Source organism: Fulvia fulva, chromosome 12 (genome assembly GCF_020509005.1).
Source record: "Fulvia fulva chromosome 12, complete sequence".
Classification (NCBI taxonomy): Eukaryota; Fungi; Ascomycota; class Dothideomycetes; order Mycosphaerellales; family Mycosphaerellaceae; genus Fulvia; species Fulvia fulva.
In genome coordinates this window covers 1,502,141-1,529,400 of record NC_063023.1, presented here as the reverse complement: position 1 = coordinate 1,529,400, position 27,260 = coordinate 1,502,141, and the positions used below count along the sequence as shown (strand labels likewise).

At 53.3% G+C, this 27,260-nt stretch overlaps 16 protein-coding genes across 16 annotated transcripts; 12 read left to right on the top strand and 4 right to left on the bottom strand.

The window, feature by feature from the left end:
• Positions 1-127: 127 nt before the first annotated feature.
• CLAFUR5_13754 (uncharacterized protein) lies at positions 128-2,668 on the top strand (the record flags this gene model as incomplete). The annotated part of the gene is made up of 2 exons (XM_047912902.1): positions 128-406; positions 527-2,668. 2 exons carry the CDS (start codon positions 128-130, stop codon positions 2,666-2,668), a joined length of 2,421 nt encoding a protein of 806 aa, XP_047768795.1.
• Positions 2,669-2,941: 273 nt separating this feature from the next.
• On the top strand, positions 2,942-3,853 carry CLAFUR5_13753 (25S rRNA (uridine-N(3))-methyltransferase; the record flags this gene model as incomplete). Its single annotated transcript, XM_047912901.1, has 1 exon — positions 2,942-3,853. The coding sequence occupies one exon, from the start codon at positions 2,942-2,944 to the stop codon at positions 3,851-3,853; it is 912 nt and encodes a 303-aa protein (XP_047768798.1).
• A 316-nt stretch (positions 3,854-4,169) lies between these two features.
• Positions 4,170-5,536, top strand: CLAFUR5_13752 (uncharacterized protein; the record flags this gene model as incomplete). Its single annotated transcript, XM_047912900.1, has 3 exons — positions 4,170-4,235; positions 4,300-4,522; positions 4,602-5,536. The coding sequence occupies 3 exons, from the start codon at positions 4,170-4,172 to the stop codon at positions 5,534-5,536; spliced, it is 1,224 nt and encodes a 407-aa protein (XP_047768797.1).
• A 208-nt stretch (positions 5,537-5,744) lies between these two features.
• CLAFUR5_13751 (uncharacterized protein) lies at positions 5,745-6,649 on the bottom strand (the record flags this gene model as incomplete). The annotated part of the gene is made up of 2 exons (XM_047912899.1): positions 5,745-6,072; positions 6,129-6,649. 2 exons carry the CDS (start codon positions 6,647-6,649, stop codon positions 5,745-5,747), a joined length of 849 nt encoding a protein of 282 aa, XP_047768800.1.
• Positions 6,650-7,399: 750 nt separating this feature from the next.
• Positions 7,400-8,654, top strand: CLAFUR5_13750 (uncharacterized protein; the record flags this gene model as incomplete). Its single annotated transcript, XM_047912898.1, has 3 exons — positions 7,400-7,424; positions 7,539-7,672; positions 7,725-8,654. The coding sequence occupies 3 exons, from the start codon at positions 7,400-7,402 to the stop codon at positions 8,652-8,654; spliced, it is 1,089 nt and encodes a 362-aa protein (XP_047768799.1).
• A 1,768-nt stretch (positions 8,655-10,422) lies between these two features.
• On the bottom strand, positions 10,423-12,125 carry CLAFUR5_13749 (uncharacterized protein; the record flags this gene model as incomplete). The annotated part of the gene is made up of 6 exons (XM_047912897.1): positions 10,423-10,471; positions 10,525-10,630; positions 10,687-10,835; positions 11,512-11,677; positions 11,740-11,915; positions 11,977-12,125. The coding sequence occupies 6 exons, from the start codon at positions 12,123-12,125 to the stop codon at positions 10,423-10,425; spliced, it is 795 nt and encodes a 264-aa protein (XP_047769165.1).
• Positions 12,126-12,870: 745 nt separating this feature from the next.
• On the top strand, positions 12,871-13,855 carry CLAFUR5_13748 (uncharacterized protein; the record flags this gene model as incomplete). Its single annotated transcript, XM_047912896.1, has 3 exons — positions 12,871-13,398; positions 13,451-13,550; positions 13,602-13,855. The coding sequence occupies 3 exons, from the start codon at positions 12,871-12,873 to the stop codon at positions 13,853-13,855; spliced, it is 882 nt and encodes a 293-aa protein (XP_047769166.1).
• A 972-nt stretch (positions 13,856-14,827) lies between these two features.
• On the top strand, positions 14,828-15,138 carry CLAFUR5_13747 (uncharacterized protein; the record flags this gene model as incomplete). The annotated part of the gene is made up of 2 exons (XM_047912895.1): positions 14,828-14,890; positions 15,016-15,138. 2 exons carry the CDS (start codon positions 14,828-14,830, stop codon positions 15,136-15,138), a joined length of 186 nt encoding a protein of 61 aa, XP_047769159.1.
• A 553-nt stretch (positions 15,139-15,691) lies between these two features.
• CLAFUR5_13746 (Vesicle-associated membrane protein-associated protein scs2) lies at positions 15,692-16,669 on the bottom strand (the record flags this gene model as incomplete). Its single annotated transcript, XM_047912894.1, has 3 exons — positions 15,692-16,406; positions 16,474-16,567; positions 16,630-16,669. 3 exons carry the CDS (start codon positions 16,667-16,669, stop codon positions 15,692-15,694), a joined length of 849 nt encoding a protein of 282 aa, XP_047769160.1.
• A 649-nt stretch (positions 16,670-17,318) lies between these two features.
• On the top strand, positions 17,319-18,316 carry CLAFUR5_13745 (UBX domain-containing protein 1; the record flags this gene model as incomplete). Its single annotated transcript, XM_047912893.1, has 2 exons — positions 17,319-17,774; positions 17,834-18,316. 2 exons carry the CDS (start codon positions 17,319-17,321, stop codon positions 18,314-18,316), a joined length of 939 nt encoding a protein of 312 aa, XP_047769157.1.
• Positions 18,317-18,644: 328 nt separating this feature from the next.
• Positions 18,645-19,835, bottom strand: CLAFUR5_13744 (uncharacterized protein; the record flags this gene model as incomplete). The annotated part of the gene is made up of 1 exon (XM_047912892.1): positions 18,645-19,835. The coding sequence occupies one exon, from the start codon at positions 19,833-19,835 to the stop codon at positions 18,645-18,647; it is 1,191 nt and encodes a 396-aa protein (XP_047769158.1).
• A 112-nt stretch (positions 19,836-19,947) lies between these two features.
• CLAFUR5_13743 (Survival motor neuron-like protein 1) lies at positions 19,948-20,557 on the top strand (the record flags this gene model as incomplete). Its single annotated transcript, XM_047912891.1, has 3 exons — positions 19,948-20,109; positions 20,160-20,397; positions 20,448-20,557. The coding sequence occupies 3 exons, from the start codon at positions 19,948-19,950 to the stop codon at positions 20,555-20,557; spliced, it is 510 nt and encodes a 169-aa protein (XP_047769163.1).
• Positions 20,558-20,637: 80 nt separating this feature from the next.
• Positions 20,638-21,465, top strand: CLAFUR5_13742 (Heterokaryon incompatibility protein 6, OR allele; the record flags this gene model as incomplete). Its single annotated transcript, XM_047912890.1, has 2 exons — positions 20,638-20,659; positions 20,741-21,465. The coding sequence occupies 2 exons, from the start codon at positions 20,638-20,640 to the stop codon at positions 21,463-21,465; spliced, it is 747 nt and encodes a 248-aa protein (XP_047769164.1).
• Positions 21,466-23,370: 1,905 nt separating this feature from the next.
• Positions 23,371-24,783, top strand: CLAFUR5_13741 (Glycosyl hydrolase 5 family protein; the record flags this gene model as incomplete). The annotated part of the gene is made up of 1 exon (XM_047912889.1): positions 23,371-24,783. One exon carries the CDS (start codon positions 23,371-23,373, stop codon positions 24,781-24,783), a length of 1,413 nt encoding a protein of 470 aa, XP_047769161.1.
• Positions 24,784-25,708: 925 nt separating this feature from the next.
• Positions 25,709-26,148, top strand: CLAFUR5_13740 (uncharacterized protein; the record flags this gene model as incomplete). Its single annotated transcript, XM_047912888.1, has 2 exons — positions 25,709-25,892; positions 25,943-26,148. 2 exons carry the CDS (start codon positions 25,709-25,711, stop codon positions 26,146-26,148), a joined length of 390 nt encoding a protein of 129 aa, XP_047769162.1.
• Positions 26,149-26,295: 147 nt separating this feature from the next.
• On the top strand, positions 26,296-26,667 carry CLAFUR5_13739 (uncharacterized protein; the record flags this gene model as incomplete). Its single annotated transcript, XM_047912887.1, has 1 exon — positions 26,296-26,667. One exon carries the CDS (start codon positions 26,296-26,298, stop codon positions 26,665-26,667), a length of 372 nt encoding a protein of 123 aa, XP_047768880.1.
• Between the last annotated feature and the right edge of the window lie 593 nt (positions 26,668-27,260).

Genomic DNA, 27,260 nt, shown 5'->3' with positions numbered 1-27,260 from the left:
AGGTCACCGGGTAAATGAAACGGATGCTCTGGAACCTTGTGAGGACGAAGCTTTTCTGCTTCATGAAAGCGACACTAGCCGCTTGTGTTGGTTCCCGTCAACGCGAAACATCTTCACCGTTGTCCAGATGGCTACTTCTCGCCAAGCTGTATTTGCGCTTCTGACTAGTCTTGTTGCTGTGCCTGCAGTCGCGCAGAATGCCAGCAGCGACAGCATTCTTCGTCTTGTAGATCCATTGATCGGGACGACGAACGGCGGCCATGTCTTCCCTGGAGCAACACTACCCTTCGGTATGGCGAAGGCTGGCGCCGATGTCAATGTCGAGAACCAGGGAGGCTTTAGTACTGGAGATGTGACGGGAAACATAACTGGCTTTAGCCATATGCACGACTCGGGCACTGGAGGAGTAAGTGCCATGTCATGATAATGGCAGTGGTCATGTCATGAGCATCATCGAGACTGTGGCGGTCAAAGGCTGCTTGAATATCCAGTCCTCGAACATTGTGTGTACTAACATGTCTCACAGTCGCCTTCACTTGGCAACTTCCCGCTGTTCCCACAAGCTGGCTGCCGGAACGACGACATCAATGGCTGCGTGTTTCCCATACAGGATCGAGCAGTGCCCAGGATCAACGGCACAGCCGAAGCACATCCTGGGTACTTTGCAGTCACAATGGACACCAACATCCGCACCGAGATGACAGTAACGAACCACACAGCGCTGTATCGCTTCAACTTCCCGGCGACACCTACTGCGGAGAACTCCACTCTGAAACCGCTGATATTGGCTGACCTGATCGATCTTCCTCTGTCGAGGACCAATGGCTCGGTAGTAGTAGACGACAAGACTGGCCGCATTTCTGGTAGTGGTGTCTTCTCGCCCAGCTTTGGCATAGGCTCCTACACCCTTCACTTCTGCGCGGACTTCACAGGCGCCGAGATTTGCGACACTGGAGTCTTCATGAACAATCGCGCAGGGACTGAGCCGAAGAACCTTACTGTGGTCAACGATGGCATCGACAACAGTCCAGACATCCTGCCAGCAGGCGCCTGGGTCCAGTTCAATGCACCACACACTGACAACCAAATTCTTGCGCGTGTTGGTGTCAGCTTCATCAGCTCAAACCAGGCATGCAGTAATGCAGAGAAGGAGATTCCAGACTTCGACTTTGAAGCAACCAGATCCACCGCTGAGCAAGCATGGGAAGATACCTTGGGTGTGATAGAAGTCGTACCAGGCGGCGTCAATGAGAGTCTCCAAACTACCTTTTGGTCGGGCGTTTACCGAGCAGGTATTTCGCCGCAGGACTACACCGGCGAGAACCCACTCTGGGAGAGCACTGAGCCTTACTACGACAGCTACTACTGCATATGGGACAGCTTCCGAAGCATCCACAGTCTGATCACTATCCTCGACCCTTACTCTCAGATTCAGATGATCCGCAGCTTGATCGAGATCTACCGACAGGAAGGCTGGCTCCCTGACTGCCGCATGTCGCTGTGCAAAGGCTTCACGCAAGGCGGCAGCAATGCGGATGTGGTGCTTGCGGACACTTATGTCAAGTTCGGCAAGCTTGCGACCGATTACGGCGTTGACTGGGATACTGCTTACGAGGCACTGGTCAAAGACGCAGAAGATGAACCTCTGAACTGGTCAGTCGAGGGTCGTGGTGGGTTGCATAGTTGGAAGACCCTCAACTATGTGCCAACTGAGGACTATGACCCGTATGGAGTTGGACCATTCACCAGGAGTATCAGCAGGACGGTCGAGTATGCTTACGATGACTACTGCATCGCAGAAGTCGCGCGTGGACTGGGCAACCAAGGTGACTATGAGAAATACGTGACGAACTCCGACTACTGGAAGAACATGTGGAAAGCCGATGAGACGAGCGCCATCAATGGCACAGACACTGGCTTTACTGGGTTCCTTCAGTCGAAGTTTCTGAACGGGACCTGGGGCTATCAGGATCCAATATTCTGCTCGCCACTACTGAACTTCACCTCCTGCTACCTCAACCCAGACGGTCACGAAACATACGAGGGCAGCTCATGGCTGTATTCCTTCTTCGTGCCACACGACATGGCCTCGCTAATCACTACGATGGGTGGCCCGACAACATTCGTCAAGCGTCTAGATTACCTACACGAGAGCGGACTCCTCTACATCGGTGACGAGCAAGGCTTCCTTCCAGTGTTCCAGTATCACTACGCAGGTCGTCCAGGCAAGAGCGCAGAACGCGCACACTTCTACATCCCCTCGCAATTCAACGATACGATTGCCGGCATCCCAGGCAACGACGATAGCGGCGCGATGGGCTCGTTCGTTGCTCTAACCATGATGGGCATCTTTCCAAACCCTGGGCAGGACGTGTACCTCATCACGCCTCCGTTCTTCGAGGAAGTGTCTATCAGGAACAAGCTCACGGGCAAGAAGGCCACGATCAAGAACATTAACTTCGATGCCGACTATCAGAACATCTACATCCAAAGCGCCACGCTTGACGGCAAGCCGTATACTAAGAACTGGATCTCGCATAGTTTCTTCCTGGATGGTGGTGTGCTGGAGTTGACGCTGGGAAGGAACGAGAGTGCCTGGGGTACGAGAGCTGAGGATCTGCCACCGAGTGTGTCGACGGGGCATGATAATTCGGGATATATGTTTTAAGAGTAGGTCTAGCATTCAGATAGACGCACTCAATCATAACAATCGTCGATGCAGGATCATGTGTAGAGTGCTGCGACAAGCAAGGCAATGGCAGTGCGAAGATGAGAAACCGTTCGGTAGTGTTATCATGGTGCATCTTTTTACTACCGTCGTTTCCTTCAATGTCACGAAGTTCATGGATTCTGTACGACAACATTCCCATGAATCTGTGTCCTACTATTCTACTTGTCAAAGTGCAGCGGACTCCACTCCGATCCCTGCACCACTAGCGCAATGCACCACAGTCCAAGCTCCCTCGAAAGTGAATCTCGAGTCCGCACCAATGCCAAAACCTCCACACCCACCATCTACACCATGGCCAAGAACAAGAAACGCAAACTCCACACCAGAACGCCGGCTTCCTCTCGATCACAATCAAAGCCTTTCACCACCAAGCCAAACTCTGCAGCGAAGAAACAACACCCCTCCCCCACAATCCCATTCGACCCCACCAGCGATCGCATCCTCCTCATCGGCGAGGGCGACTTCTCGTTCGCAAAGAGTATCGTGGAAGAGCATGGTGCTTGTGACGTGACGGCGACATGTTATGACGGGAAGGAAGAGTTATTCAAGAAGTATGATCCACAGGCTGAAGAGCATGTTCAGTACCTTGAAGAGGGACAGACGGTGCTGTACAATGTCGACGCGACGAAGCTGGATGGGAATAAAGCGTTGAAGAAGAGTGGAGGCCAATTTGATGTGGTGATGTTTAATTTCCCGCATGTGGGAGGGAAGAGTACAGATGTGAACCGGCAGGTACGCTTCAATCAGGAACTGCTTGTGAAATTCTTCACAACGTGCTCCACATTGCTCTCGCAAGCTGGCACAATCGTCGTCACGCTATTTGAAGGTGAACCGTATACACTCTGGAATATTCGAGATCTGGGACGGCATTGTGGGCTTGAGGTGGTCAGGAGTTTCAAGTTCATGGCCGAGGCGTATCCGGGATATGGTCATGCGAGGACGTTGGGGAATGTTGAAGGAGGTGGGGGCTGGAAGGGAGAGGATCGTGAGGCGAGGAGCTATGTTTTCCAGAAGAGGGTGGAGGATAAGAGTGGGGTGCCTCTCAGGCAGCAACAGTTGCGGGAGCAGGATAGGAAGAAGAGGAAGAGGGAAGAGGATAGTAGTAGTGATGAGGATGGGTGAGAGGTCCTGGTCAGAGAGTGGACTGTCAATATGAAGCTTCGGCGACGGGGAGAAGTACTTTGCTGCCATGGGCGTGACCAGACAGCGTTGATGGAAATGTCGCGAGCAATGTGCACATGCTCTTCTGCTTTGCCTGCGGACTACAAAGCACACGAGAAGGCATGCGAGGCTGAAGAAAATGGACGTGCTCGAGTCTTCATATGCGATCTGGAGTCCATGGACTCGACAAGCGAAGAACAGCGAACACATACGAGTTGCCAGCTAGCCGTCCATTCGCGAGCATGACAGTCGCACACTTAAAACGACTCTCTCGCCCATGACACAACGTTTGTCATCATCCTCATCATCACCATACACAATGACTCGCGGCGCAGATAGCAGGGTATGGCCAAAAGCTTTGTTCTACACGCTTGTGTACCACAGTATAGCTGACCACTCAGCCACAGATCAGCCGTAGTATGTCCATAGGCGATACATACTGGCGCCTCCGCACCTACAGAGGAGCGACTATCGGAGACTTGAGAAAAAGGGCACAGAATGCCAACTACCACATCAAGAAGAGCGCCAGTCTTGGCGAGACCATTGCTGCTGTGCATCGCCTTGATCGCGGCCTCGTAAGCTATGCCAACTGCACGCTTCAAGAGCTCCGCAGATTCCACGAAGATAGAGGTATGTGTCAATAGCCGGAAGCGGTATCATCACGAGCTTGTTCAGTAGGTGGGCCTACTAACACGATGCTGTGCGATAGGACTCGGCAAAGCACCTAAGCTCGGACAACGAATCCTCATCAAAGCCCTCGACTCCGCAGACGACAACGCCACTTTCACGAAGCTCCTCGACTTACCAGCCAAACTTCGCTGCTGCATCTATGACTTCTACATCGACGGTTTCCAAAACGATACCCTGTGGGATCCGACCCACCCACCGCTCTCACAGACCTACAAGTTAATTCGATCAGAGTTTCTACCCATCTTCTTCGGCACCATCTGCTTCCAACTCGCCTTCCAGAGCACAACTTGGGGCCATGAAGCGCCACATCGCTACCGACTCAGGTACGAAACTCAGCTATTCTTGGGCAGCTTGCAGCCGGAGAACTTGGCTACGATGTCGAGGTTCAATGTTGATTTCACGCATGGATCTGGGGACTTCTCTAACGTCAAGCTGAGATTGAATAAGGCAGAGAAGGTGTGGGCGGTGGAGGTGGTTCCGAATCGCGAACCGAATGTCTTTGGGCTTGAGGCGATGGAACGGATCGAGAAGGAGGCGAGGAAGGGCTTTCACGGAGATGAAGGTGAGGCGAAGAGCCTTACTATGGACGATCTTTATGCTGTGAGGAAGCGGGTTGACGAGAGAGGCTTCCACAATTTTACGCCTCCGTCCTATCAGTTCCTTGCTAGTCTGGGACCTCAAAATTTGGCGCAGATCTCCAGCTTTGAGATGGTATTCTACCCGAGGACTAGACTCGTGGCGAAGCTAGACAAAGCCGAAAACGTATGGCATGTGAGCGTAGTATTGGAGCTCAGTCGTTGGTCGAGCGACGTTAGCGCGGCGGCCCAGCTTGAGAAAGATGTCCGCCAAGTGCTAGGAGGAGACCCGGACGAAGCAAAGCCGCTGACTCTGGAGCGAGTGTACTCGACCCGACGAAATGTCGAGTCTGCCTTTCCAGTTGCCTGCGCGTACTGAGCGACAGCTAGGACGATACGAAAGCTCAAGCTGAGAGATCTGAAGACGACTGTGGAGCGCGAGGGGGATTATGATCGTGATCTCGGTCCTGGATATCAGTGCTGAAGGACCCAAATGCTGGGCTGCGCTGGCCTACCAGATGACCTCGGGCGATAGCTTCTGATTATTCGAGGATCGTGGCTCGGATAGGACAGTATCACACGACAAGCTATGGCGCACCGATCATCGGACCTCGAGTGCCACGATCATCAATCCACTTTCGAATTGGCTCCCACTTCCTGCAGGTGTGCTCTCCCGTCTTCCCAAGGGCGATGCTGAAGCCTGGCCAGTAATACAGAGGCGAGGGCGTAAGGTCCGCGTGACACATCACCGACTGACGGATCCGGTCCATGCAGTGCTCCATGTGTGTAATCGCCCAGCCTTCGGGCAATCCTACAGCGCCGCCATGCGAGTGACCAGTGGTAGCGTTGTAAAGCGTTTTCGATACTTCCTGTCGCAGGGCATTCAGGCAGTGCAAGGTATGCGTGACATCAGGTCTAACGCAAAGCATATCAGTCACATTGCCACAACTGCAAGATGGCAGCACACTCACTCGAAATGGAATTCATCAGTCATCGGGATCCTCTTCAACTCTGGCTCGTAAGGTGCTGCCTCCTCGTCCGTCATGACCGGGAACTCCCCATGAAGCAACTCATCCCAAGCATCATCAATCTCCTTCGACGGCACGCCAAAATACTCCCTCTCCCCATCTTTCTTCCTTAGAGCCCTCTTTGTCTCAGGATCATACACTAATGCTCCTGTGAAGACGCGCTGCTCATACTCGATCGCACCTCTAGCATCTTGCATATCTGTTTCGTGGATGCACGTTGATGATGGAACATTCCCTGCGCTCACGGCGGTGCTGCTGTTGCTTGGCACCCATGTCGGAACGTTCAATAGTATCGACAGCAAGAGAATCGATGTATTTACTGCAAGGAGAAAGTATTGTCGTACTCGACGTTGTCGATCGTTGTTTGGGTGGAAGAGGGTTTGGCGGAGCGTTTGGCTTGTTTCGGAATCGGGGGAGTCGGAGAGGAGGGACGCTTTTTCGAGGGGCAGGTCTTCCAGCGACATCGTCTTTTATCGTCTGCTCTTCTGCGATCGAGTACGGAATACAGAATGATGAGGACGAAAGGACTGTCCTCGCAAGATGGGACCTGAAGTTACATACGGACTTCCTCAGCTGGTCTCCGAACGCCATTCTGCCGGAAGACAGATCTTAGGCACATGGCTGCATCCAGAACATCGCATGGCGTCGAGCAGAGGAACCCATTCGCTGGCTGTGCCCTCCAGTAGCCATATCGGATGTAGTCTCGCCTTTACTGCAGGCTTGGTACCGACAGACCCAAAGCCGAGCCAATGTTGTGCTGAGCCATAGACGCTGTCGAAGCCTATCTGCAGCCACATGTTCCCCTTCGCTAAAATCGCGAGACACGAAACGGATGTCTTTGTTCGCGTAGTAACTTCTGCTACAACATCGCCAGGCCAGCGTATTATTAATGACTGCAACGCAGCCTTCGAAAAAGTCGGCTTTGGACCGATGGATACCTACCGGACAGCAGAGGACCACAAGCACTTGCGAGGCAAGATTTTGCAAAGCAAGCACCTTTTCGACTTAGTGTTGTGGAGAGTCGTGCAACGAGCGTTATGACATCCCCTGTCCGATCAACACGACAGCCTTCGAACTTCATCACAGCCGTTGCCATGACGCTGTCAGGCTTGCACGATCGGAGCATGATGATAGCACATCACCTGGATGATTGCGCCAGATGATGTAAGAAGCTTGAGATCTTCCACTCACGCGTGCCGCTTCAACGTATTCCGATGAGTCCAATCTGTGGTTGTATAGGTACGTGAAGGGCTCAAGTATAAGGACTTTCTCCTTGCTGCGAGACATTGTTGCTTCATCTCTGGTTCATTCGTCTATAACGTCGTTCTACTGACCCAAGTCTTGCCTATCCAGCTACCACGCTCCTTCCGAACAAGCAAACTCTCCCACACAAGTACCTATATCACCGAGATCCGATCACCATGCGTGTCAACAGTCTTTTGATCGCATCGCTCACTGGCGCCGCCTACGCAGCCCCAGTGCAAACAGTATGGCTGGCTGTCTCGTATTACGACAGGTCTTGTGCTAACGTCACCACAGGTTCCTGAACTGAGCATCGTTCAAGAAGTCGCTGGCTTGACCAAGTTGCCTGTCGGTCCTCGTCAGGCCAGTGGATTGTCTGGTGCCCTTCGAGGCGTCACCGATTCTGTCTCTCTTGATCAGGTCACGGACAGTCTCCCAGTCTCGAGCTTCGGTGGCCTCAGGAAGCGTCAACTCGATGCTGCCACCGATATTCTCAAGGATCTCCCATTGAATGGCCTTGGTGAGCTTGGAAAGCGTCAGGACCCCCTTGAACAGCTCGAGAACACAGTCGGCGATCTCAGCCTCCTCGGCCTGAAGGAGCGTCAGGTCGACATCAACGAGATCACAAGCGATAAGCTCGATGATTTGGACATCCTTTCGAACAGCAAGCGTCAGCTTGAGCCAGTCACCGAGGCGCTTAGCGACTTGAGCCTTCCCGTTGTCGGCGATGCTACCAAAGTCCTCCCAATCCGCAAGCGCCAGATTGGCAACCCAGGCGCCGCTGAGCTTGAGAGCATCACTGGTCTCACCAGCGGCCAGCCACTCCAGAACCTCCATCTCCCGGTCCTGTCCGAACGTCAGCTTAAGGCCGTCACTGATCTGCTTGATGAGAAGGTGGTTAAGACTCTACCGATCGCTGCTCGCGGACTTGCAGAGCGCCAGCTCAAGGCTGTTACTGACTTACTCGATGAGAAGACCATCGTCAAGACACTCCCGATCGCTGCTCGTGGCCTTTCAGAGCGCCAGCTCAAGGCTGTCACCGACTTGCTCGATGAGAAGACCCTCGTCAAGGCCCTCCCAATTGAAGAACGCGATGTTAAAATGCAGTGCGTGGGAAATGAGAAGGGCGAGTGCAAGGCAGTGGAGGAAGACACGTCGAGTGTGCATGCTACTAATGACCCAAAGTTGGATGTGGTCAAGAGTGTTACTGATGCTTTCATCCTGTAGAGAATCAATGGAGCAACGGGGAGAGGGACATCTGCTGGCGGTGTCAGACTGCTGGAGAAGCTTGATGAAAGGATCAGCATGCGAAATCATGATTACCGGAGCCACATCTGGCAAGCCATTATTGTACACATTCGGACAACTCCCAATAATGTTCTCACTGGTCTCACAAATCCTGCAATCATCTGTGCGCTACAAGAAAAAGCTCAAGCCCAGGAAGGCCAGACCTCCTAGCATCCACTGAACCGCTTCGCCTTGTCTGCCTGCGCCGCCTGTCTGCTGTGGTGGTGGGTACCAAGAGGGAGTGGTGGCATTGACAGTGGGCTGCCCAGGATGAGGGTGTGTCGATGTCACTGCTTCCTCCCCGGGCACTGTGCCGTAGCTTGTTGTCGAGCTGGAAGTGTAAGCTGAGGGCGGCGTTGTTGATGTAGGCGTAGCATAGGCCGGTGGAGTTGGCGCAGATGAGGATGACTGAGATGCGGCAGCGCTTGTAGCTTCAGCTCCGACGATGCTCGCCACGGAAGTATAGCCTCCGCAGTTGCTCGGTACATCTCCTTCGAGGCAGCAAGCAGTACCGCCAGCACAGTAAGAGCCTACTGGGCAAACATCTGGGGCATCTCAATCAGTCGACCAATTGTGCGATAGTTTGGAGCTGACATACTGCCATCGGTGCAGCAGATCTGCGTAGAGTTGAAGCAAAGGTTGCTATTGTTCGCGGTGCATCGATCCCATGTGCCTCCACGGGTAGGTCCACAGGCCTCCTGGCAGGTATCACCGCTGCCGCATCTTTCGTTCCAGCCAAAGAAATCTGACTGCTGCCTTTTGGTTAGGCCGGCAGACTGGAAGTCAAGGAATGTCCATTCAGTGGCAACGACTATAGTCGCCAACCCCAAAGCAGAGCATACGATGAGTGATCTCATAATTCTCTCCGAGACGAATGTGATTGTTGTCGATGGATGAGATCTGTCTGTGGGGGTGAAAAAGAGGGAGGTCTTGAATGCACCTGCGGAACGCCTTGGCCATAATTATATTTCGAGCAATCTTCGTTGCCCAAGCGATTCGCATTCGCACTCACTATTGACCATGCAGCCACGACGTCTCAAATCCCGAGAGCTGAAAGAGAACCGCATGACGCCAAGGCTTGGCCAGGGGGTTGTGCTACTGTGGCTTCGACATGCCAACGAATAGCTTGATGATGCTTAGCTACCAATCTTGCCTTCTGACACAAGGACCAGTCTTTGCAGTTGGATGGCAGGGCAGATCTAGCCAGGCAGTTACCTAATGTCCGCATCTGGACGCAGGGGACGTCACACCGGAGTATTGCATCCAGAAAGAGCTGGCACAGCCTTCAAGGCGCTTGTTGGCTGATTAGTGCCATGATCCAATGGCCATGGGGCTGTCGGTAAGGTGTGTTGAAAGTGGTTGAGTCTTATTGTGGGTTGAGGTGGTGGTAAGCAGAAGTCCTTGTGCTTCATTGGAACGACTGATAGCTAATGCCTTTCGATTTGGGCAAACATTAGCTATCACACAGCTCATTTTGAAGCGGAACGGCTCGAACCACGAGTATACGATCGACTGCTACACTTCCCAGATATCCTACCCTCTCAAGGTGGACACCGTTGGTCGCCCCTTCATAACTTTCCTCTACTCGGCTACAGCTTCAGACTCCGGCGCTGCCTCAGCCTCAGCCTCACGTCGGTAGTTGCCGTAATTTCCATATCTGCCCTTGTCTTCAGCTCAGGACTATGAGAAGACAAGCAAGATGTGAGACTTACTTCCCGTAGGTTTGATACCCACCCGACGGCGGAGCATACGTGCCACTGATGCCAATATCAGTGTGCGGATGTGGCAAGGATACCGAAGTATTACTCACTAGCTTGCATACCCGCCTTGACGCTTCTCTGGGATCGCGGACGCGGCATCAAGCGATGCATCGCTGCTGACATCTGGATCTGCCTTGGAGTCGCGTTTGTACTGCTCTGCGTAGTGTGAGTGAGTCTCTCAGTGATGATTGTAAGAAGGACAGGTCGCTCACCGTAATTGGCATAGTCGCTTGGATAGGTGCCGTAATCTCCGTATCCACCATAGTCCCCAACAGCGGCCGCTACAGGCTCCGCGACTGGTGCCGCAAGAGCGACAGAGGCCAGCGTGGCCACGGTCAGAATAGCAAAGTTCTTCATGTTGCTGTAAAATGTCAGAAGGTAAGTGTGCTTTCTCTGTCCAAGACCAATGGGTGGCACGGTTGTGACAGTGGAGGGAACTGCTCGATCAAGTACTTCATGCACGACTCGGACACTGTCCAGGCCAAGCCTCCGTGGTGCATGTACAGTGTTGTTGGCGTTGCCTCGCAGTGCCACTGATGACCTTCGATCTGTAGCGAGACGAGAAAGCTGGCACCGCGATCAGCAGAAGTGGTGTGAGCTCGCTTGTTGTACAGCGCCTCGGTAGAAATTGACATTGGTTCTTTGTTGACAGTAACCATCACGCCACCAGGTAATACCTTCCGATAGAATTGATGACGGCAAAGTGCTCGAAGTAGGCTACGCCACGTATTGACTCAAAGCGTGTGCTCGTGCGCGACCTAGCAACCCTCGATCGAGTCAACCCTGGAACATGATGTAGCCCAATGGCATCGATCTCGGCTGTTCAAGTCATCGCTTGATATTCATCTATCTTCGTTACTTCGTTACCTATATGTAATGAGTCACGATCATACCCTCTACTGTGCAGCCTCTGGCTCTGGCTGTGGCTCAGCTTCTGTCTGGGGGTCACGCTTGGCCTGGCCGTATTTGCCATAGTTGGAGTATCTGCCCGATGTGTCAGTGGCACATTCGCCGAACAAGTATGGCTCGCTACTCACGGTCCATATTTCCCATAACCGCCCTTCGGAGGAGTGTAAGTTCCGTATGAGGCATATGTAATAGGGTCGGCTCGCTTCTGCTTGATGGCGAGAGCTATATCGAGCAGAGCATCGATATCGGCGTCCGCCTCGGCTTCTGCGTCACGCTTCGTGGCAGCGTACTTGCCTATTGGGGGCAGCTGTCAGTGTGTCGAACCGCACAACAGGGGACGAGGCATCCGGACTGACCATAGGTGGCATAGCTTGGCGCAGCGTATTTGCCATATGTACCATACTTGCCATATTGTCCATAGTTACTGTAGCTCTGAGGCGTCGTTGACTGTGGCTCTGGCTCAGCTTCGGGCTCACGCTTTTGGCCATATTTACCGTAGTTGGCATAGGTCTGAGGAGCGTAGGTGCCGTAGCTGTGGTGTTGTGTTAGACGAAAGGCCGAGATTGGAACGTTGTACTTTGCAAGCGACTCACTTTCCATACTTGCCGTATTGTCCGTAATTCTGTTGTGGTGCTGGCTCTGGCTGTGCTTCTGGTTGTGCTTCCGGCTGTGGCTCAGCTATGGGCAGAGCAATAGCGCTTGATGCCAATGTGGCAGCAAGGACGATTAGGATGCTCTTCATGGTAAAGGATATAGTGGTATGATGTGTAATCCTTGGAAAGTCTTGTCGATCCTGATGGAATATGCCAGTGGCCTGATTTCAAGTGGGCAATTTGCAGCGAACATCGCCGAACTTATGGCAGCGGCAGTATCACACCATGGGCCATTTGCACACCTCCATGGCGCTCTGGACGCATAGCTCGTGGAGTCGTGGTGTGTTTGCTCCCGTGTCGCAAGCCATATTCGACATTGTTTTCAAGGCCAGCCGCGAGCTCCGTATGGTGTGCGCCAGCCACACAATTGATTATACGGCTGGCACAAGAGCTCTTGCTGCACAGTGATCGACACGTGGTGTACGAAGCCAAGCTATACCGCCGCGGAGGACTTGCTGATGTCCTCTTCCAGAAATGGGCACGGCCTGGATCATAGCTTCAGCCCAGCCATGTAGAGTCGGAGAAAATTAGAACAGCTTACACGGCATGCCCCCACATCGCCCTGTGCGCCACGTCGATCTCGTTGGAAGGATTTTGTGCACTATCGAATGCAGGCTGATGCACCTATCACAGCTGCATAAAGGATGGCTATACGGTATCGCCAATCTTTAGGTTGCGTGCCACGTGCGTGCCACTACCACCAGCTGATGTTTGCCTTTCACAAGTGGGTGGGTGTGACGTGAAGTCTTGCTTTCTGTTTCTGTTGTGAACTTGTGCAACTTCCATCAGTTTTGACGACTTTTCGCCTAGTCTGCTGGCCGAACATCGATCGTTATGCCGTCGCAAGGTAGAGGTATGGCCGCTGTGCCGCTGCTGAGCAGCTTCTCGCCGTTCCGCGACAACGAGCAAGATGATGACGAAAAGCCGTCCGAGACGCGGAGTGTCGCGAAGCCCGCAGTAAAGTACAGTGTATTCTGGGTCGCATTGATGTGCTGCTCGATCGGACTGGCCATAGGAGTCACCTTGGGTGCTGGAGCGGCTACTGTATACAATCGAAGAAACACGACCAAGAGTTGCCTGAGCCATACGTCATCAGCTTCGCCGGTGACGAGAGACATCGATGTCAACTACCACATCCAGCAGTTCGAGGGCCACTTCATGCAGGAGAACATTTATCGACAGAAAGGCCGACCTGAGGTTGATGAGGCCTGGGAGGCTCTTGGCATCAACTACCGAGCTGTGCGGGTGCCCAGTGAAGTCGCCCCAGAGGTCGGTCTGGCGGCGGATCAGGTCCAGATCAATGAGAAGTATGGAGGTGGATTTCCTGCAAATGTCGAAGGCTTGCACCATCTCCATTGTTTGGTACGTCCAGTTCGGGCGCTAGGTATCGTTCGAATGCTGACTTCATTCGCAGAACCTCCTTCGCAAAGGTCTCTACTACAATTTCGGCTACTACAAAGATCTTGGTGAAGGCGCATTCCAAAACGAGGACCACATCGTGCAAAAGCATATATGTGAGAGATGACGCAACCTTGAGATGTTGGAAATTTGGCTGACCTCTATAGCACACTGTGTCGACATAATCCGGCAGCAGTTGATGTGCACTGTCGACATCGGCGTGCTTGGCCAGGTGTGGTATCAGCCTGGTGGCGACGACCCGTATCCGAAAGCCTTTGTGGACTTCAACACGAAGCATGTCTGTCGCAACTACGAAGATATCAGGAAGTGGGCTGAAGTTCGACAATTGCCGGAAGATGTGCCAGATGATTACCTAGCGCCACCGATTCCTGGAGCCAAGATCCATGATGGTATACCTTAAGGTAATCGACCGTTAGTGTCGACGTTGAAAGATTGTAACCTGCGCCAAGACTCGTTCCCACAAAGCGGAATGCCAACATAACAACATAGCCAATGGAACCCTTGTCTTCAGGGCGGTAACCGTTCAGGTCGTCCGGAGCCGGGGTATTGTTAATGTTGAGCTTGAGGAAACGAGCCAGCGGCCAAAGCGAAAGGCTGGAGATGTCCATGTCGTGGGTGATCTGGGCAGTGTAGCAATGGTTGCTGCCGGAAGGGGGTTCGAGTGGAGAGAAGATGAAGAAGAAGGTGTCAGGCTTGGGAGAGACCCACACGCCTGTGGGAAGACCTCAAGGTCCGCAAGGGCATAGTCGGAACTCGTGCGATAGGCGATGTGTTGATATTGGAGCCGCCAGCGGCATTGAGCACCTTGCGCGTATTTCAATAGCGTTGCCGCTGAAGTTCGTAGACCTGTGCTCGATGGCCGAGCTTCGAGGACGTGGCATAGCTCCCTGCCTGTACAGTCAATGCAAGACGATGCTGTCAGAAGTGTCATGCTCTTGCAATTGCTTGATGGATGCCACTGTGCTGACTTCGCCGACATTCTGATGATCAAATGTCATTTTCGAAACGTTTCGATCAACCATCGACTGCCGGCGAAAGAGTGCCACGCCTGCATTCAATTGTGTCTGTCAACGTTCATGAAAGCAAACCAGCAAGCCCATCAGGCCAAAGTTCCTTCTTCCAAACCCCAGCAAACAACCGCACCAATCACCACGTGGCCCCGAGCCCTTTGCGCCTTCCAGACCTCACTCCAGAAATATCCCGCAGATTGCAGCCGCATCTCTGACAATCCCGCACTGACAACAACATCACACCACAGAGCTACCAGACCACAGCAATCCCACAACCCCAATTACCAGAAAGAATCGTACCGTCGCGGCAAAAACCAAAACACTTATCCAATACACCCCACAGACCCCCACCAGCAGAAACCATGGCTCGTGGCAACCAGCGCGACAAAGCCCGTGAAAAGAACTTGGCTAAGCAGGCTAGCATGGTGAGTCTTCCGAGTTCGAGGGCAGTGAGGCCTGTGAGGCTACTGTCGGTTCCCCATAAGCATTCGACCATCTCACAGTGTTCACGTACATATGATGATCTTGCCGACTGATCAACTTTGACCAGAAAAACGGCAACGACAAATCGGGCAGCGAACTCGCCAAAGCGAAGGAATCAGCAGCGGAGATCATGAGGAAGAAGCAGGCGGCGGCGGATGCGAAGAAGGCTGAGGGGGGTGCGAAGAAGTAGAGTGAGGGTGAGGTAGAGGGGAAGAGTGGAGAAGTGAAAGGGGAGGGCTGAAGGGGAGGCTCTGTTTGGACTTCGCATTAACGTAGCATAGATGAGGCATGGCATGGTAGTTTTTGTATGACCTGACTGCATTTCCATCCACGGTCACTCCCTGTCTCACTTTCAATGTGGAGGTGGGTCCGCAGCATGTGGAGACAGTCGGAGAATCGAGTCTATCGTAATATGATTGCATGTATGAAAGGTCGGTATCTCAGCAAAGACAAGAACACAGAAGGGAAAGAATCGGCAGTGTGCCCAACGTCGTCTCTCAAGTCCCACGCTCATGCCCGATGATCCTAGAGCGCGCACTCGATCCCCATCACACAATGCCGTCTTGAGAGTGTATCCATGTCTTTCATGCTCGTTGTGCCCATTGGAAGTACCATCCCTCATATGTCCGACACTGTCCCGTGCTGTTCCTGCAGTCGTTGTCCGGGGTCCTTCACCTCCACCAGTCCTGCATAGAACATATGTCTTCGACGCACGGCATGCCTGGAGCGCAGTCATCGCCCACCTAGAAGAACAGATAGGCGATGAGGAAGCACAGCAGACACAGACCGGCCACAATCTGGACAGGGACGCCGCCAGCTGGAGGTGCGTTCTGGATGCCTGGGCTCGACTTTTGTGCTGTGGTTGTCTCTCCGCCCGTCTTGCGCTGCCGCAATCCCTCTGATGCCTGATTCTGTAGCCTACTGATGGTAGCCTTTGCCTCGTCGAGTTGGCGTCGTAGGTCGTCTTGAGAGATGCCGGTCGCGTTCGAGATGGCCGCGCCTGCTGCGCCGAGCGTAGACTGTGGTTGCCCGATCTCAGAGTGTGCGTTGTCGTATGCGGGGCTCTTCTCGTGGCTAGCGGATGCGGCGATCGGTCGTTGCGGTGTTACAGCGACAGGCGATGGAGAGTCGTAGGCTGGAGGCTCGTCGCCGTGATGCGCAATGCCGTTTGTGGCTGCGAGACCGCCGACAGCTGGAGTTGCCTGGCCGTCTGCTGGGAGGAAGTTGACGCGAATCTTCTTCTCTTGAATGCTGCTTTTAGCTGTCTGCTCAATATTTGCCCACACCTGTGTGACATTCGGGGTATCGTTCTCGGCGGAGATGGCAACGGACTGGACGAGAAACTTGTCGCGGCATCGGGCATCTGGCGGTGGGTCCTCCTTCATCGCTTGGAGCAGGACCTGGACTTCGACATGGCCGCCGGGCTCGATACGACCAGAGTTCGGACGAACACAGTATCTGTATTACAAAGCAATGTCAGCGGCGAAGTCCGTGGTCGTGATGTGCCATTGTGATGCGAGCGTACTGCTTGGGTGCTGTAGTCTTGACCTTGAAGGCGACAGGATCGTGGTTTGGGTTGGACAGGCGCAGGACCTGACTGACCTCGTGGGTGAAAGGACCTGTATGCGGCGTGTTTAGCAAGTTGGCAGCATCGGATGTCCGAGACGTGGCCGATGCGTACGCTTGAAGCCCAGCTCGGGAGGGCTGAGATCCACAGACATTATAGCGATGCTATCGCGGGGAGTTGAATGCGATGGTGGATGTGTCTCTGGGAGGTGGTCGTGTTTTGTGTAGTAGAGGTTCTGGTGGTGGCAGGCGTTTGCTGAGGCGGAAGCCGATTTGGCTTTGGGATTGACGTGGGGATCGCTGGTCGCTCTGTAGGTAGCGACGCAGTGATTGAAGAAGTCGGAGTGGGCGTAGGAGGTGGTGCAGGCTATGCGCGCGACGTGTCCTGTAGGTAAGTCGTGTGTTCGGTGACTGTCTTTGTATGCGACGTCGTCAATGGAGCTGGATGCTGGCGATCAAGGAGAAGAGTGGAGTGAATCTGGGCAAGCAAGCGACGTCACCCACAGCGGAACGAGAAGACCCCTGCAAGCCAGAGCTTCCAGCATGTGAGATGTGACATGTGCCACTTCTTTCCCACGACTACAGACATTCACCCTCTCAACAGCCTCTCATTACTTATACACCTTCACCACCAGCGCCTTACTAATCCACTGGGTATACAAAACGACTTCGACATTCTTGCATCCACTTGCCATAACACCGCCACACTCTCGCCGAACACCACCAAATACCCCACCAACATCGACATCCACCACCTCACACGACCACGCCACACCACCGAACCCACCAGCAATCGCACTCATCATGGCCGGCGACCTCGACACTCTCGTCGAGATGGGCTTCGACAAGGAAAAGGCGCAGATCGCGATAAAGAAGGGCGGTAATCTCCAAGGCGCCATCGACTGGCTTGACAAGAATGCCGACAAGTCTGTCGAGGAGCTGAAGGCAGACGATGCAGGCTTCGAGGACGAGGAGGGCGCACCACAACTACAGGCGGGCGAGTCGGCGAGGAGCATGATTTGCAACGAGTGCAGTAAGAAGTTCCGCAGCATGGCACAAGCCACCTTCCACGCCGAGAAGAGTGGCCACACCGACTTTGCCGAGAGCACAGAGGAGATCGCACCTCTGACCGAGGAAGAGAAGGCAGCGCGTCTACAAGAGCTGAAGGAGAAGCTTGCGATCAAGCGGGCAGGGCAGGCGAAGGAGGACAAGCTCGCGCAGAAGCGGAATGACGAGATAAAGAAGAAGATCACGAAGGAGGTAGGCTACAGCACCTTGATGATTATACCATGATGACTCCTGCTGACATAATGATACAGACTGAGGAGGCGAAGGAGGATCTGCAGCGGAAGGAGCAGATCAAGGAGGCCATGAAGAAGAAGCAGGAGAAGGCCGACGACATCGCAGCCAAGAAGCGTGTCAAGGAAAAGATCGAGGCCGACAAGCTCGCCCGAAAGCAGAAGCAAGAGGAGGAAAAGGCTATGCGCAACAACCCAGCTGCCTTCAACCCTGGCGCCGCTGCCGCTACTCCTGCCACTGGTGGCATTCAAGCTGCCACAGCACCCAAGGCAAATCACTCCGAGGCACGTCTTCGTCTGCAGACAGCTAGTGGCAATGTGATGACGACGCTGCCGGCTGAGACCACACTCTTCGAGGTCGCCGAAGCCGTCAAGAAGGAGAACGGCACTCAAGTCAACTCCTTCGTCAGCAACTTTCCCAGGAAGGAGTTCAAGTACGAAGACTTCGGCATGACTCTAAAAGAAGCTGGGCTCGTACCATCAGCTGCATTGATGTGCAGATAGTGCATGGACGGGATAGTGAGAGTGGGCGAGGGCTCCTGACAAAAGCGCTGGCCTCCGCGCTCCAAATGCAATGACGAGGTCACCTGCGTAGAGTGCTTGAAGCACCTTAGACAATGTAGTAGCGTTCGAGCGCGCGCATCTGTTGTATTGATCGAGGGACGAGTGCTGACATAGGCGGCCACCTCTTTCATCGAGAGGCCCTAGGCCATGGAAGTGGTTGGTGCATTTGCACCGCCGACTGAGGCCACGACGGCATGAACTTTCGGAATACACTTGAGATCATTCACAAGGTAGCTTTGTACACGAGATACCCAGAATTCCATGTCTTTTAAGCAGCAGCCTTGACCTTCCTCCTCTTCGTCGTGGACGTTGTGCCAGTCGCCTTATTCTTCCTCTTCACAGTTGTCTCCTCCTTCACAACCGGCGCATCCTCAACTGCCTCGACCACTTTCTCAACGTTCTTCTCGACGTTCTTACCGCGCTTCTTCTTCTTGCCTTCAATCAACTTCACGCCCTCTTCCGGCTTTACCACTTCCACGGGCTCTTCAAGCTTCGTGGGCTTGTCCTCGAGATGCAGCGTCACCGTATCCTCGACCTTCTTCTGCGCGGGGACTGACTTGACGGCTTTGACGTCAGGCATATCGAAGTCGTAGCCCATCTCCGCAAGTTTCTTCGCCTTGTCGTCTCTGCGTTGCTGTTCTCTCGTAACTCTACCTTCCCAGACTTCACGTTCGGCACCCTTTCTCAATCTCGTGCCCTCGATCCTATTCCGAGGGCGAGCCTTGCCTCCCTTTACTCCCTTTGGTCCTTCCCACATGCCTTCGGTCACTTGTTCAGCGGGTACTCTGCGCACTTGAAGGATGTGGCCGAAGAGGAGGTATTTGTCCATGGTTTTTGCGACGATGTCGGCTACGGAAGCACTTTCAAATTCGATGAAGGCGTAGTGTTTTGACTTTCCGGTCTTCTTGTTGCGGGCTAGACGGAGGTGGCCTGGGGTTATGGTGCCGAATTGGGAGAGGTATGCGTGTAGCTGTTTTTCGAAGAAACCGTGGGGAAGGCGGCCTATGTAGATTGCGCCTGGGGTGTTCTCGGGGTCTGAGGGTTTGTCGCCTGGAGGTTTCTTCGCTTTCGGTGGTGCTGGCAAATTCGCGAGGTCGATGCCTTCGTCTACTTTGTCGTCTTCGTCCTCATCTTCGCTGTCGGTGAAGCCGGCGAGGAGGGCTTCGGTCTGGTCTGCTGTGAGAGTTGCGCCTCCCTCTTCAGCGTCGGAAACGATGGTATCGGCTTCTTCTGAGTCTGCTGCTACTGGTTCCTCGATGACCGTTTTGGCGGCCTTGGTATTCTTGCCGTTCGCCTTCTCTACGACTGTTGTCTTGCTCTTCTTCAGCGCAAACTTGACGGGGTCTGGGCGGTCGGCGGATTTTGCGACGTTGATTTCGGTTCTGGTCTTGATCTTCTTCGCGGCGGGGACAATGTTGTCGCCGGACTTGCGCTTCTTTCCTTTGGTATCGGCGGACATGGTTGCTGTACAGTTCGATGGGCAATAGGTTGTGTTGGAGGAGTATGGGAGCTTGACATTCGAGACTGAACTTTTTCGAGTAGAATTTCGGATCTGCCCGAGATCCCGCTACATGGACATCAACAACTCCAATCACATCATTCCCTTCTCCGACTTACATCACGTCTCATTGTTCGACATGGCAGCGCAAGAGGCTGCTGAGTTGACACACGACGAACTGTGGGATGACTCTGCGCTCGTCAACAGCTGGGACGAAGCATTCGCCGAGTACAAGGTCAGTCTTGACAGGCAAGAACAATCCAGCACGTGCTAACATGTCAACAGAAATACCACAGCCTCGCAGCGAAGGGGGAGAAGGTACAAGTAGTGGCGGTCGAGAAAGAAAACGAGACTTCATCAGAAACGCCCAATGGCATCACCAAGCAACCACAGTCTACTGCCCCTGTCAACTTCGTCCACACAACAAAGTCTACCGCAACAACAGCTCCAGTTCCGGCCACGACAGCAGGTCCCATTGTTCCTCCCGGTCTGGCAAGCCTTCCTCAGAACATCATCACGCCAGGTATGATTTCCCTCGGGACGACTCCTTGCCGTGTTACTGACGAAAGGTAGGACAAGACGAGAACCTCAAGAATATCATGATGTCGTGGTACTACGCTGGCTACTATACTGGACTGTACGAGGGCCAGCAGAAGGCTTGGGCTGCGATGCAGGAGGGATGATGAAGAAGGCAAACATTTCCATTTGCGACTGACACGTTGTGTCGCCGCCAGCATGGGGAGTGTCTACTCGTGCATATGAAATGGCTAGAATAGAAATGTCGTGTAAGTATTCGCGATCCCTGTAATTGAGTCTGCGTAGCAGCTGTGGCTGGTCGTGATTGCCAGCTGACATAGGTGACACAGTACTACCAGATGACGAACCCTGGCAAGCCTTCGAGACGCCTATCTTTGTTGTGCAAGCATTGGTATTGCACAGAAGTCTGGACGAGCACGCATTGCTGCTGTGCGCCTACGTGGCGACAGCCAATAGTGCTCTTCTGAAACTCCACGAGGAAGAGAACACTTCACACGACAATAACTTCAGCCAATCCTCACGATTTATCTCGACAATGTCGGACGAGCTAGCTCCCTCCCACGAATACCAACATATTGGTGAGGGCGAGATCCGGTTGCTGGAGCTGGAGCCTTCGTTATGCTTCCACAACAAGATTGTTGGCACTCTTCACAAGGTGGAGCTATTCGACTCAAGCTTTGAGGCCCTCTCATATGCCTGGGGTGACGGCATGGTCTCCAGAAAAATCAGCTGCGACTCCGTTGCAGTTTCGATCGCCGCCAATTGGGACACCGCGCTTCGCTATCTGCGATTGAAGAAAAGGTCGAGAAGACTATGGGTCGATGGTCTGTGTATCAACCAATCGGATGTCATCGAGAAAGAGTCCCAAGTTCGACTCATGCCTGACATATACCGAGAAGCACGCCGCTGCATCATCTGGTTGGGCGAGGCTACTGCGGACACCAAGGACCTGTTTCGTGCTGCTCGCCTTTGTCGTCTGCTGCCAGACCCAGTAAGCGTACCGTTCAAGGTGCACTTCAAGATTAGCCTTCTACTCAAGAATCTGGGTGAGTGAGAGGCTCGCCGACAGCTCGCTTTAAGCTTTACTCATGCGAGCAGGTGTCCACAGCGCCGCCGTACGCGGGTTCCGAGACTTAGCACAACGGAGTTGGTTCCAGCGTCTTTGGACAATACAAGAGCTATTGCTAAACGGCGAGCCATACCTTGCGTGTGGGGTGCACTCTGTATCATGGCGACATATGGAAGAACTAAAAGGCTGGATGTACACCGATATAGCTGACGAAGAAAGGTGGAGATTTGGCTTAAGAATGTGGTTTCAAGCAGGTGTTGGGCCACATAGCTGCAGTGCCGCAAGCTTCGCGCCCATACTGATCAAGGCAAAAAACTCTTACAGCTCGGACCCAAGAGATAAGGTCATGGGAGCTCTTCCGATCTTCGAACGGGTCGGTCTTGGGACACTGGAGCTTTCTTATTCACACAGTGTTCAGCATATTTACGCAGCAGCCACGCGAGCTTTATTTACTCACGACGATGATCTTGAGTTCTTGAATCTGGCATGCACAACGCGCATCACACCCGGCCTACCGAGCTGGACCATCGACTGGGCCAGCGTTACGGAACAAGACGAAATACTCTCATGTAATCATTATATGGGCAATCTGAAACGACAACACCCCAGAAAGCGCTACAAATGGTCCAAATACTTTAGCACCAACGGAAAGCCTTTCTCCGCTTCACGATTCAGTCCGGCATGGACGTCCATTGTTCGTGACTCTCATGATATCTCGGTGCTTCGATGTCGTGGCATCATAGTTGACAGGTTCTGGGACGGATATAGTCCCCGACAGTTTGCAATGGACTTGTATGCTCCTGCTACCACAATCGTCAGGGAGGCGGTCCCGTACCTCGCATTGGCGGCCAGAGTCCAGCATCGTACCACGCAATCTAGCATGTTACGAAAATTGATTGTTTTGTTGCAGGAAAAATCCACGATGACTTATGGACTATCGATGCGACATTCGATAGACGCTCTCGAGGACTTCCTCGCACCCAAACTGCACACTGCGCTAGAGATACACCAGTCAATGCAGGACGATGATGATCAACTGTCCCAGGCAGCGCATGCAGCAGGCATGTTCCCCCATCCGGAAATGGACTCTGTCGGCGAATACTCTCTACAGTTGTCGCTTGTTATCTCAGCAAACGAGGCGCTATTTGTAACACAAGACCATGGACATTTCGGACTCTGCTTCTGTCAACAGCTCTGTAAGGGAGACCTTGTTGCGGTCGTAGCCGGAGCCGACTTTCCCTTGGTATTGCGGCAAACGAATGTCGAGGGGTCATATACCTTTGTGAGACCTGCCTTCATGCCAGATCTGATTCGGGGACAAGCTTGGCCAGAGAATGCTGTCGTGGAAAATATGCCTATTATCACGCTGGTGTGACTGGTCATGATGAAGCAATTACTTGCGCATGGACACGGCAGGCTCACGCACAGGATGTCACGATGGACGTGAGCCAAGCACAGCGGCAGTGGCAGCCGCGTCTAGAAAAGGACTGCACAGGCAGCAGGCTGCGTCCAATCTATGGACTATAGGTCTCTTCTCAAGCTTCACATGCTGGGAGAGCTCACTTGCTCCTTGTCGCCAGGCAAGATTCAAGATAATCCATAGGCACGGCATTTGGGGATCATTGAGGGTGCTCGATGACCCTTAGTGACCTCCAATGTCCGAGACAGTGATCGACATCCGGCATCTATCGCTTCAATAACACAGCAATAGCTCTTGCGTCTCTCTGCTGCAACGACAACATCCTACTCGAAGAACGACACGTTGGTAATCCCCGCCTCGGACCGTGACAATAGCCTACACGGATAATTCTCCGCTTTCACATCCTTGGCATGCATAGGTGGAGCCGAAAGTGATCGGCCCTGAAATATACACCACCGTGCCTACCATTGATGCCACAAATTGTGCCAAAGATGCTGTCGGTAGTACTATCAGCAGCGCTTCTGCTAAAGTCAGCATCAGCCCAAGCCCTATCATACGACTCTCAACATCAGCTCTATCCACGCCAAACCAGCACCAACAGCTCCTCATGGCCATATGGACCTTTCAGCACTCGCGGTCGCGACATCGTCAATTCTCGCGGCGAAGCTGTAACATGGGCGGGTGTCAACTGGCCAGGTAGTGGCGAGACAATGGTGCCAGAAGGCCTTGAGTGGGCCTCAGTCGAGGACATTGTGGACCAGATCACCAGTGTTGGCTTTAACTTCATTCGTCTGACCTATGCGGATGAGATGATAAACCAGATTTACGCCCGCAACGGATCAGACATACCTCTGGAAGTGGCCATGATCAACGGTCTTGGCTACGAGAATGGCACGAAAGTCACCAACGAGATCATTGCGCGCAACCCAGGCTGGTCGAAGGACACGACGAGGTTCGAGATCTGGGATAAGATCGCCCAGGTCGCAGCGAGCAAGCAAATCTACATCCACCCGGATGTGCACGTGGGCAAGGCTCAGTGGTGTTGCAACAACACAGACGGCAACGCTTGGTTCGATGACTACAATTTCCCCGTCGACAACTGGAAGCGTGGCCTTCAGTACATCGCAAACTGGGCCCAAGGCCATGAGAACGTCGTATCGATGTCCCTTCGAAACGAGCTCCGCAGAGCCATCAACGTCACTTCTCCCACCTCAACGATTGGATACAACTGGCTGAGTCTGGTGGGAAACTACACATCCGCCACCGATGCCATCTACGAGACGAACCCGGATATTCTGGTGACCTGGTCTGGTATGCAGTACGACCAAGACCTGTCAGCCTTGACCACTGGACTGAACCTCAACACGGCGCCTTGCTATAAATGCGACGCGGTGCGCGATGGTGTTCGTCGGGAGCCCATGTTCTTCGACCTGGCGTCACATCCCTGGGCTGACAAAGTTGTTTGGGAGCTGCATCTCTACTCTATGTCCGAGAACCTCGACACCGGAAACTGTCCCATCATCGAAGCGGAACTGTACCAATCTGGCTTCAATGCACTCGGCATTGATAAGCCTGCTGCGTGCAATATCACGGGAGATTGTCCGGAAGCCGTAAGGCAGACTCCGGTGATCATGTCTGAGTTTGGGTGGGCGCAGGATCAGACATTGTTCAACGACACCCTGCAGGGATGTATTCGTAATTTCACGACTGCGCATAACATCAGCTGGGCGATGTGGAGTTTGGCAGGGAGCTACAGGATAAGGTCTGGAGGCCAGGGTGTGCCGGACACGTGGGCGTTGACGAACTATGAGTGGAATGGATGGCAGTTTCCAGAGGGTATTGAGAGGTGGTGGAAGCCTTGGGTTAGTGCTATGTTGAGATAGGCACTCCGATGATCTGCAGAGGATCTCGCGAGGTTCTGAAACACAGCCTTCACTCTTGAGTCTGAAAATGTTCAGGCAGTCGAAAGTTGCAACGCTGTGTCGAAGAGGGCTGATTAATGAGGTACGGGTATCATGAGGCTTCATCCTATGCTACCACTTCTTTGGCACACATTCTCGAGGCCAAATGCTTCCCAGAACCAACGTACAAGCCCTCCGGATCGAGTTGACAGCTTGTTAGCTTGCCACGTATGGAATGCTCGTTTGTGGACTAATTTCTAAGGCGCGACGATGACTGCAAAGCTACACGCCACAAGCAAGAAACCTTCATAAGAGCAGCTTGAATCATGCCGCGCATCTCTGAGTCGTTAAATTTGGTGTGTGGCGACGAGCTGGTCGCCAGCTTCGCATGACTAGGCACCTAGCTGTCCTCTACTGAATGCGACCCGTGAGAACGTTTCAAACCCATGCATGCACCTGTGATGATCTGTCAATGAGGACATACAAATGGGCTGCGTACGTGTCAAGCACCAGTGACCCCTACATATTGCTTGCTATGGTTGTTGACAGGGGAATAGCGGTGCGTGCACAGTCATTTTGCGAGGAGCGTTCGTGGAGGTACGTCACGCCGATGTCGGTCTAGGATGATAGTGAATGGAGCTTCAAGCACATGCTAGCGTCAATGTGAGGGCGCACAGACCATGAGCCTGCCCCGACTCTCGCCATAAAGCTGCTTTCTTGTCGGACGAACTCGCCACACCGCACTACACCAACCGCCATTACTACCACCACCAGCTCCTTCATCAGTATACCAACACTTACAGCATCAGCGACAGTTCCAAAACTGCCGCCACTGCGTCAACAGGGCCAGTGTAGGCCAGCTCGGTCCACGAGCGCAGTGAGTAATACCCGATCTCATACCAGAGTCATGCTAATTGCATCAAGTGAGCTTTACTCGCCTGAGCTGCTCCAGGTCCACGTCGGAACCAAAGGACGAGCCTTTCACGTACCACGGGGTCTTATCTGTTCGCTGTCTGAGTACTTCAACAAAGCCTTTGGTGAGCGGTTCATCGAAGGCCAAACCGGCAGCATCGAGCTCCGTGACGTTCAGGGTGGGTGTATAACCTGAGCTTGAGAGAACTCGCACTGACAATTATGGCAGAGTGGATTTTTGAGTGCTTCGTGAACTGGCTTTACACCAACTGCCTCGCTTGGAGACCCGATCCTAGCCGCACATACTCTTGCAGCGGACCGACACCGATGCCCGACAGCGATTCGAGTGCGCACGACATGAGCATACAAGAGAATGATCAGGAGATTCCAAAGTTTCACGAAGATACTCGCGAGCAGCCGGTTACCTGGTCATGAAAGCACCTGTTCCGTCTCTTTCGGTTCGCAGATCAGTACGACACGCTGGGTTTCCGTCAGATCGTTATGGAAACAATCCAGCATAAGGCCCTGCAGATTGAACCCCGTCAATGTCTCTTCCCGGCTCTGGGCATCATTGGCGAGACGATGTCAGGTCTACCTACAGAGTCACTGCTGTGCCGGCTGCTGGTCGACATCCTGGTCTTCGATTGTACTCCTCGACGACTGGACAACACAACAGCGGTGGAAAGGTTCCTACCGGCGGTGCTGGCAAGACTGTTCTGCAAAACAGCGCAGCTCGAACGGCGCCGATGCTGTAAGCGAGGCAAGAAGGGCGAAGAGTGCAAAGCACAAAGCCATGCAGATATCACGAGCTTCTCCGCGCCGTACAAGTACGACATCTGCCAGTATCACGAGCACACTACCGAAGAGGCGCGCAAGCTGTGCCGAGCGAAGTGGAGTGCGATGAAAACCAAGTATGGGCTGAAGCTGGAGTTGAAGGAAGACGATGCGGAGTGATGAGGAAACTGATGGATGGTTGGCGAATCGGTGGCGCAAGAGGGTAATGGTCCAAGTCGAGATATGGTAAGAAGACTTCCAGATTGTTCAAGAGGCCTGCATCTAGACCTCCGGGGCCCCCCATTCCCATTGCAAACTGCGTTGAGTGATGAAGTGCCGTTTAGTCGAAGTCGTGAAGGAGATCACGACTTTAATGTTGATGGATTGATGGAGGGAACGAGGTGAGCTTGCACGTGGATCTTCAGGAACCACATGGTGTCTTTGTGGCCTACGGTACATCGGGACGCAGTTACAGCTTTCCCCCTCCACGACACAAACAACAACAAGCTCGAGTAAAGTATGGCATATACTTTGCTATCAACATCGATACCTGCACATGAACAAGCGCAATTCGTAGTGCATTGTCTGCCTTGGCTGTCCGGGGTGCTTGCAAGAGGGACGTAAGAAGCATCACCATGGCAGGACGACCGATCTCGAAGGCGACGATGATACCCTCGCGCCTGAAGTCCGAGTACAGAACACAGCGTATACAGTGCTTCAACCTGAGCTGTATGCCCACCGCTATCGAAGCAAGTGCTCCGGACTTGCTCCAA